Source organism: Podarcis melisellensis (genome assembly GCF_964234715.1).
Source record: "Podarcis melisellensis genome assembly, chromosome: 7".
Taxonomy (NCBI): Eukaryota; Metazoa; Chordata; class Lepidosauria; order Squamata; family Lacertidae; genus Podarcis; species Podarcis melisellensis.
In genome coordinates this window covers 183009-192611 of record NC_138539.1, presented here as the reverse complement: position 1 = coordinate 192611, position 9603 = coordinate 183009, and the positions used below count along the sequence as shown (strand labels likewise).

The window sequence follows — 9603 nt, the reverse complement described above, 5'->3', positions numbered from 1 at the left end:
AGGGGCTGGGGTGGAGAGGATGACCTTAGAGTTGACCCTCCGGAAATGATGGGCCGAGGGAGGTTTGGGACGGTCGCCGAACCGTCTCCCTCCCCACTCCGTGCAGCAAAACGCCCCTCGAGCTGCAGCGAATGTCCGTTCCCTAAACTATGCCGCTCAGGCGTCTTGGGGGCCAAGCGTCGTCTTCTCGCCACGCCAGCTAAAGCCTGAGTTCCAGAGAGGGAGCCGCGGAGGCCGGCGAGCCCGAGGAGGAGGGGGCGGGGCCCTGGCCGGAAGCGGGCCCGGAAGTTGGGCGCGCCTCGGGCCCCAGGTCGCGGGGGCTGCCGGGAGTGGTAGTCCCCCTGGGCGGAGGGCGAGGCGGGCGCCCTTTCCCAGGGTGCCTGGCGCGGGGGCGGGGCGGCGCCAGGTGCCGGCGGGGCCCGGTCAGCGTCTGGGAGGGAAGGCGGAGGGCCGCGCCGAGAGGGACCGAGCGAGGGAGAGGGAGAGGGAGGACGGCCCCTCCGCCAGCGCCGCCCTTCATGGCTCCGGCGCCGCCGCCGCCTCGGCCCCGGGGGGCGCCCCGCCGGAGAGCAGCAGCGCGCGCGTGAGGCGAGAGGCCGAGGAGGGCGCCGCCGCGAGGATGCTCCGCTGCATGCCGCCGCTGTGGCGCTGCAACCGGCAGGTGGAGACGCTGGACCGGCGGCACTGCTCGCTGCAGGCCGTGCCCGACGACGTCTACCGCTACAGCCGCTCCCTCGAGGAGCTCCTGCTCGACGCCAACCAGCTGCGGGAGCTGCCCAAGGTGCCGGGACGGGGCGCGGGGGGGGGGGTGCGGGGCGCGGCGAGGCCCCGATGGAGACCCCGGCGCGGAGTCGGGGCGAGCGAGGCCAGGCGCCTCCCAGGGGAGCCCTGCTGCTAGGAGCCGGGCCTCCACTGTCGCCTCCCCCCTGCAATGCACGAATCCTGCCTGCCCGGCGAGGGCAAGGCCACCTGCTAGGGATGCTTTGGCTGTGAGTCCTGCCTTGCAGAGGGCTGGACTGGATGACCCTTGGGGTCCCTTTCGACACATGTGGCCCGGCCAAGCCTCCTTGGTCCGGCCCTCTGTCCTTCAGCCTGCACCCAGGATCCCCCCGAGCCGCCCTTCTCCTCTGCCTGTAGCGCAACTACCCGCCATCCATGCGCGTGCTGGACTCCTTAGAGCCATGAAGAGGCTCTGGGTGTGCAAGGCTCAGTGTGAAATCCAAGGGGAAGCCGACAGGTGAGCTGTGCTCCCCAGGTGGATGCTGCAAGGCGGATGCCACAGCCAGACAAGCCTCTGGGCGAGCCCTTGGGCAAGGCTTGCTCCCAGTCAAGGTGAGCAGGTGCTGCTGCACCATCTGAGGCCCCGGCACAGCCTCTTGCCTTGGGCAGAGCTCTGAGCTGCAGCGTCCTTGCAGCATGTGGATGCCTTCAGGTGTTTCCGCTTCTGCCGCTTCCTTTCCCGTTGGGCCAGCGGTTCTTGAGCTCCCCCTACCAGCTGTGTTGATGCATTTGGGGTTTTCTTTTTAACCCTCCTCGCCTTTAGGGCGCAGCTAAGGTTGGTAATGACACGTTAAATGTAATCAAGTGAAACTTGCAGCACTAAACACTCCCTCTGGAGCACACAGTGCTGTTGTCTGAAGCTTCCTTGTTCCCCTGGCCTTGGTCTTCCAGTCCCTCTGCAAGGGGGATGGGCTTGACTCTGGAGCTTGTGAGGCACTGATGGCTTATCTCTAGATCAGTCCCAAAGGTGCAGGAGAGTGTAGATCCCAGGGCATTTCGTGACTCACATCACTCTGCTACAAGTCCAGCTAGTTGTTTCCCTCAGGATGAGCCTAAGGTTGTGGACCTTTCCTTGGTTTCCCCGAGGCCTTGTTGTGGCTGCTGCTCGCTGTGGAAGCTGCAGAGAGGGGAGTAGATTCCTTCTGTAAGTGCAAACCAAGCATGTTCTGGAGCGAGAAACCTGTGAAGAGCAAACAGTAGAATTGTCAGGAACTCTGGCTGGGACGGGTTGGTGCCCTCCTCCTTTGCTTCTTCTTAGTGGTGTGGGTTGGAGAGCTGGACGTCTAGCTGAGCAAGCACCCACTATCCTCTGAGACTTGAGTGGGGTGCCATCAGTCCCCACCCCCAGCCCTGGCCAAATCCCAGGGCTTCCCTGAATTCCGAGGGAGGGAGGCAGGCAGGCAGGCAGGCACCAACCTCTTGTGCAACTGTTCCACAGCTGCCGTGCTCCACCCCACACTGGCCAGGGTAGGGCTGGGCCCTGAGCTCTGTGTGCATGTTGTGGAATGGCAGCCAGAGTGTTTTTCCCCAGGCATTTGATATGCATTCTTTGGGGCCTGAGAATGGAGGGTTAAATAGCAGGAAATCCGGCTAGCCTGCCTTGCGGGAGGAGGAGGCGGCAGCGGCGGCTGCAGCAGCCAAGGAGCCAAAGGGGCTGCTGTTTGTGTGGGTTGCTGTGGCGGCAGTGGCTGTTCTGGCGGCTGCTCATTGCTTACCTGCCTGCCTGTGAGGCAGAAGGGGGTCTTTTTCTCACTAGGCTGCTGCTGCACCACTTTTACTTCCTACTCTAGCTGTGGCCTTTACTTCTGTTCTACTGATGCTTGCCATTCAGCCAGGTGGGTGTTATGAGGACGGTGGATTGGCAGCTTGGCAGGTCTGCTGCCTCTGGGCTTAGCCATGCTTACCCTTAGTCCCACTCTTTCCAGGCACAGGCACCTGCTTTAAGTTGTTGTTCTTGTTGTTAGCGCTCTTTCTAAGCACCCCCCCCCTTTTTAGCCCTGGAGCTTTTCCCGCAAAACACAACACTTTAGCCCTCAAGTGTCCTTTGGACATTCCCATGCGTTCCTGGGAAGAGCAGAGGAAAGGTGTGTATGGATAGAAAGGGCCTGGCTGGCTTCCTCAGTCTCCTCGGCTGCTCCTTGTGTAGGATATGCTCCCCTTAGGCAGAGGGGGAGAGAAGCAGGGCGCGCTGGAGGCCACCAAGGCCAGGAGAGCTTCATGTTGCCCCCCCATTGTTCTCAGAGCTAAGGCAGGAGGAGGCAGCAGCCCTGCTCTGCGAGAGCCATTCCCTGTGCTGTGAATGCCCCTCTCTCTGAGCTGACCCTCTGATTGCAAGCCCTCTCCCCCTTGCAAGAATTGCTCTGCCCTCCCTGGTGCTGGAAGTCAGCTTGGCTCCCTCTCCTGGCACAGCCGCCCCTGCCTTGGGGGGTGGGAAGCTGTTTGGTCTGGGGAAGTTTTCCTTGAGCAGAGCAGGAGGGGCCTTGCTCAGGGACCTTGTCGCCCCTGCAAGACACCTCCTGCCCCGCTTCCTCCAGGAGCTGGGGGAGGCCCTGCACAGTGCTTCCCAGGCCCCGATATGGGGCGTGGGGGAGGAGCAGGCAGTCCTGGGCGGACAGACAAAGCCACTCTTATTCTTGACCCGCGGGGGGGGGGCGTCTACTGCACTTGGGGACCAAGGGGCGGGGATGACTATTGTGATGCTTGAATGCCCCCTCATCACTGAGCATAGGGGAGAAGGGCTGGCTCTCTGGGAGCTGCCATCTTGGGAAGCAGGGGGAGGGGCACAGGGTGTCCTGGGGGGGGGCGTGAGGGTGGTGGTGCCTCGGGTGCTCACTGCTAATCCTGGCCAGCCATTCACAGCCACCTCCTCCTGCCGGGGGGGGGGGGGGCTTTGTCTGCTGCTGCTGCTGCTGAGAAGCTGCCTCCTGGCTCTGATCCTTTTATCCTCCAGCCATTCTTCCTTTTCATTTCCAACCCTCTGATGATGTGGTTGAGTGGCTGCCGGGGTGGCGGCCTCAAAATTGTGTGGGGGGAGCAGGTATTGCCTGGGCCTCCCTGGCCTGGGTGATGGTGCTGCCATTCAGAGCGGAGGACCAGGGTGGGCTGGAGGTGTGAAGTGCAGGCGGGGGGGGGGGTTGTTCTGCTGCAAGCCTTGGGCAGGGTGCTCCAGGCAGTGCTTGGGAAGAAGATTTTCTCCAGATTTTGCCCTAGGAAAGCCTTGGTCCATTTTCAGTCCCTCTGAGGTTTGAAGTCAAGAGGGCAGGGGACCTGGTCTCAAGCATCTGTGTTTGTGTGGGGTTCATTGAATTTGTCCCCACCCCAGAAACCAACCCATTCAGAAGACCCTTCCTGAAGCTTTCATCCTGAGCCCCCCCCCCCGCCACCTGGCACTTTCTCCCCTGCAGCCTCATCTGCCCCTCTGCCTGATCCTCCTGCCCGTTCTCCCTTTGCTGGGTGTCTTCCCCTGGGGCTGTACTGGCTGCACCAGTTGCCCGTGGCTGAGTGGAGGGGCTGCTGGTCAGGGTGGAGGGAGTGGGGAGAGCAGGGCCAGGTGCTGCAGGAGATGGGGGTGGGGGGAAGGGTGGCACTCAGGCTCTGCTTGCCAGCTTTCCTTTGGCCCAACTGGATATGGCCTCGGCTGGAAGCAGGATGGTGCTTGGGGCAGCCTCTCCATGGAGCCCCGTTCCTTGCCCCCGAAAAGGGCCCTGCGAGTCCATGTGAGGTGCCAGGCATGGTGGGAGGTTGTGATCATGAGCATCAGAGTTGTCTTGGGAGGAGATGGGCACCTGACCCCATTCAAGGCTGCACTGGTTTGCCTTGACATCCTTTGCCGAAGGCGCCAGGGGCAGCGCTGGGGGCACTGAGCTGCCGCCTTGCCTAGAGGAACTTATTGCCTTTTTTACTCAGAGCAGGAAGGCAGCGCTGACACACCATTCTGGGAGGAAGCCTCAGGTCATGGGATGTAGCTGCCCCCCGTGCCATGTGCCTGTGGGCAGCAGGCAGCCCTGAAACAGTGACCCTGGCTTTTACATCTTAAGGTGCTCCACAGTCTGTGCTGGGGGGGGACAGAAGGAGGTCCATTTGCTGGTGCCTCATCCTGACCCACTTTGTCACCTCCCACCCAGTCTTGCCTTTGCAGCAGAGGGCCGTCTTGTTTCTCAACACAAACAAAGGGTGCTCATCAATGGTTCCTCTTCATCCTGGAGAAGAGTGACTAGTGGGGTGCCACAGGGTTCTGTCTTGGGCCCGGTCTTATTCAACATCTTTATCAACGACTTGGATGATGGACTCAAGGGCATCCTGATCAAATTTGCAGATGACACCAAACTGGGAGGGGTGGCTAACACCCCAGAGGACAGGATCACACTTCAAAACGACCTTGACAGATTAGAGAACTGGGCCAAAACAAACAAGATTAATTTTAACAGGGAGAAATGTAAAGTATTGCACTTGGGCAAAAAAAAATGAGAGGCACAAATACAAGATGGGTGACACCTGGCTTGAGAGCAGTACATGTGAAAAGGATCTAGGAGTCTTGGTTGACCACAAACTTGACATGAGCCAACAGTGTGACGCGGCAGCTAAAAAAGCCAATGCAATTCTGGGTTGCATCAATAGGAGTATAGCATCTAGATCAAGGGAAGTAATAGTGCCACTGAATTCTGCTCTGGTCAGACCTCACCTGGAGAACTGTGTCCAGTTCTGGGCACCACAGTTCAAGAAGGACACTGACAAACGGGAACGTGTCCAGAGGAGGGCAACCAAAATGGTCAACGGCCTGGAAACGATGCCTTATGAGGAACGGCTAAGGGAGCTGGGCATGTTTAGCCTGGAGAAGAGGAGGTTAAGGGGTGATATGACAGCCATGTTCAAATATATAAAAGGATGTCACATAGAGGAGGGAGGGAGAAAGGTTGTTTTCTGCTGCTCCAGAGAAGCGGACACGGAGCAATGGATCCAAACTACAAGAAAGAAGATTCCACCTAAACATTCGGAAGAACTTCCTGACAGTAAGAGCTGTTTGACAGTGGAATTTGCTGCCCAGGAGTGTGGTGGAGTCTCCTTCTTTGGAGGTCTTTAAGCAGAGGCTTGACAACCATATGTCAGGAGTGCTCTGATGGTGTTTCCTGCTTGGCAGGGGGTTGGACTCGATGGCCCCTGTGGTCTCTTCCAACTCTATGATTCTATGAACTTGGAGCACACGTGTTGCGCTGTTTGTATGTTGCTCATTGAAAAAGAGAGGGGAGTTTTCCCTCTTTATTCCCACCCCTCCTTTGAAAGTGGAGCCTCCTGTTTGTGAAATGCCCTGGCCTTTGAGGGTTCAGGTCTTTTAGGGGCAGATTCTGGCCGCAGACTGGAGCTGGTGGAGGTTCTGAAGGGGCACTGTGCCCCCTCTGGCTGCCAAGGGCTGGTCCATCTCAGCTTGGGTGGGTGAAGGCCCCCCTTTCCTTGCATTTTGCTCTGTGTGGCAGGCAGCCCATTGCCGTCCTTCAGAAGCAGTTAAAAACTCAGATATATAAACTACCGGTAATTGCCAAATGGCACCTTAAAGCTAGGTTATGGTCGCCGCAGCAAAATGTCTAGGCGTCCTTTTTTGCGCTGTGCTTTGTTATTACAACGGAATCTCTCCTTTGTTTCGATTTCCGGCTGCTGCTTGTATCACTGAGAGGTGTGTGAATTCCTTCCCCCCCTTTCGGTGCCCAGAACGGGGTGTGTGTCAGCAGGAGCATGTGTGCTGATGGCATGCAAGAGGGAAGATGCCTGTATTCCTTTCAGTTCAAACCACCAATAAAACAATCCTAGCTCCAAGGAACATACATTATTTCAGATCCTTGCTTTCCCCGTGTTTCTTCATCTCCTTAATTTACAGAGCTACCCCATAGCAGAAGTAGTGTAGGAAGCCAGTGTGCTGTAGTGGTTAGGGTGTTGGGCCAGGACCTGGGAGATCAGGGTTCAAGTCCCGACCCAGTCATGAATCTCACCAGGTGACCTTGGAGTCTGTCGCAGCATCTGAACCTCCCTCCCAGGGTCATGGCAGGGATGAACTGAGGAGAGGGTGAACTATGTGCTACTTTGAGACAAAGGTGGGATATAAATGCGATAATGAAGCCCTTCTGCTTACCTGCTTAAGAAAGCTGTAGGGGCCGCCAGATGGAGATGTTGGTCACCAGCCTGGCACCCAGAGATCCCCACATGGTCGCAATTGGACACATGCCAGTTGCAAAACGTGCCTGGTGCCTGGGGAATTTCAAAAGCCAGTCTGGAGTTTGGACCTCGGGATGTTCAGGGACACCTTAATCTGGTTTGACTGGTACAAATCATCTGGGCTGCCAATTCTCTCCTTTTAGACCAGTCTTCTGGTCTCCACCCCGATTGTTCAGCCTGGACACGGAGGTCCAGCTCTGAGGGCCTTCTGGAGATTCCCTCACTGCGAGAAGTGAGGTTAGAGGGAACCAGGCGGAGGGCCTTCTCGATAGTGGCGCCCACCCTGTGGAACACCCTCCCATCAGATGTCAATAAACAATTACCTGACATTTAGAAAACATCTGAAGGCAGTCCTGTTCAGGAAAGTTTTTAATGTGTGACATTTTGATGTATTTTTAATCTTTGTTGGAAGCCGCCCAGAGTGGCTGGAGAAACCCAGCCAGGTGGGCGGGGTATAAAAGATAAATTATTATTATTATTAATGGGAGTCAGATGATATGCTTTTTGTTGTCTGTGGGGCAGAAAACAGGTTCACTTCTCCACCTGTTGCAGAGCGCAGGCTGCCTTTTGCCTTTCTTAAGAAGGTGAAATTCTGGTTCAGTGAGGGACAGCTGGGTGGAGTCTGCCACCAGGGGGCTGGCTGTAGGAGGAGGCTGCTTGCTAGAGGGAAGGAGGGCCCTGGGCTCTGGTCTGCCCCTGGGCAAGCAGGACAGGCAGAGAGGAGCTCCAAGGGGCAGAGGGGATGGTCAGGGCAGAGCAGCCCAGCTGAAGGAGGAAGGGCAGCAAGGCGGTCGCTGTTGTCTGGAGACTTCTTCTTGCGCTTGGGTTGATCTTGAAGGCATCCTTTGCAAGTGCCTGGAAGCAGCTGGGTGCATTGGGCGGGGTAACTTCAGACAGGGTCACAGGGAAGGTGAGCAGCTGACTTTCCACAGCCTGCTCAGATCTACCTGGCATGAGGCGGAATATCTGGATCCACATTAATCTGCCTTCAGGCAACTTTTTTGGTAGAAGTCACTTCCTTGCATCAGTTGCTGGTCTCTCCTTATTTGCATACTGCTTGGCTATCAATAAAGATGGACAGGGTGCGGGGGAGGGCTTGGACCTTTTGGGGATTTGTGGTATACAAAGAGCCTTTGTGGATCAGGCTGCAGGTTTTTCTCGCAGTGACCAAGCCAGGTGCTTCCTTGCATGACCCCTTAGAGTTCTAGTACATGGGTAGGCAAGCCAAGGCCCGGCGGCCAGATCTGGCCCAATCGCCTTCTAAATCCGGCCCGAGGACGGTCTGGTAGAATGTGTGATTTTATTTAAAATGCATCTCTGGGTTATTTGTGGGGCATAGGAATTTGTTCACCCCCCCCATGTAGTCCGGCCCCCTACAAGGTCTGAGGGACAGTGGTCCAGCCCCCTGCTGAAAAATTTTGCTGACCCCTGTTCTGGTATCATGAGAGAGAAAGGGAGAGCCACTTTCGGCTCACTGTGCACAATTTTGTAACTGATATTCTGGCTCTTTCTGTGGCTGAGCCTGGATTTGCAGTGGTTCCACTCCTACCTGCCCGGTAGGTTCCAGAAGGTGTTTCTGGGGACAGTCACTCCACCCCAACAAGAATTGCCCCGGGATGTGCCACTCCACCCTGCTGTGTGAAGACTGGGGAGTCTGCCAGCAGTGCGGTGGGTGGGGGCCCAGAGACTGAAGCTCCTCCTGGAAAAGGCTGAGATGGGGATGCTGAGGGGACTTGTGACCCTGGAGCTCTGCCCCCCCCCCCGACAAGATGTATTGGCAGCTTGGATGCATACGCTTTGTCAGGCTCCACAGGCAGGGCAGAGTGCAGCTGCCTACCTGCTCTCAGTCACTGGCTGGAGGGTATGCAAGGAGCTGCTGGTCCCCGGCTCAGTCCCCGGCTGCATTCAGCCTTCCAAGGCTGTAAACTGCCTGGGCCCAGGTACTGCATAGGAGCAAACCCTGCTAGAATGTTTTTTTTAAGGCTGGAGGTGACAGTTCTGAAATCTGGTGATGTACTGTACTTGGTTTGGGGTGTTATTTATTTATTTATTTATTTAAGTTACTTTTATTACGACTTTTAAATTGCCAGTTTATTTGGGAGCCAGTATGGCCAGAAAGCATAAGGGCCAAAATGTGGCTCCTTTGCCTGCGTCAGAGAGTGTTAAACGGGGCTGGGCTGCAGGGGGCAGATGAGGCCCTGGCTTTACGGCTTCTTTGCTGCCATCCTTCCAGCTGTTTTCCTGGGTGGCCCAGTTCAAAATGGTCTGTTTGGGCCTTGAGCGCCTTTCAGTGCAGACGGCTTCATCCTGCTATGTGATCAATCCCACCTGTGCATTAATGTGCTTCCTGGAAGCCCTGCTCTGTATCCCCCCCCCATGCCATTCCTGGGCAGAGCTGCCTCCCCCCCGCCCCCACTGGGATTTCGGCCACAGGCGAAGGTGCTTCTAGCCCATTGAGCTTTGGCTGGTTTTATGGGCAAGTGATGGCTGCAGCTGCTGCTGCTGCTGCCTTTGATCCTCAGATGAGTCTTGGTGCTTCCTGGCAGGTTTTTTAAAATGGTGCATCAGAATTCTTTTAGGACTAAATTGTAAAAAAGAGAAGAAAGAGGTGTGCACTGT

General features: G+C 56.8%; 1 protein-coding gene across 15 annotated transcripts in view; it reads left to right on the top strand.

The window, feature by feature from the left end:
- Positions 1–576: 576 nt before the first annotated feature.
- SCRIB (scribble planar cell polarity protein) overlaps positions 577–9603 on the top strand; it is a gene marked incomplete at its 3' end in the record, with an annotated part of 47969 nt that continues 38942 nt past the window's right edge. For 10 of the 15 annotated variants that reach the window (XM_081919591.1, XM_081919586.1, XM_081919589.1 and 7 more), the window contains exon 1: positions 578–781. In XM_081919591.1, coding sequence (XP_081775717.1) covers positions 620–781 — 162 coding nt within the window. In that variant the 5' untranslated portion in view covers positions 578–619. Of the gene's footprint in view, positions 782–9603 lie in introns of all 15 variants that reach the window. The other 5 variants (XM_081919585.1, XM_081919579.1, XM_081919578.1 and 2 more) reach the window with 3 other exon arrangements.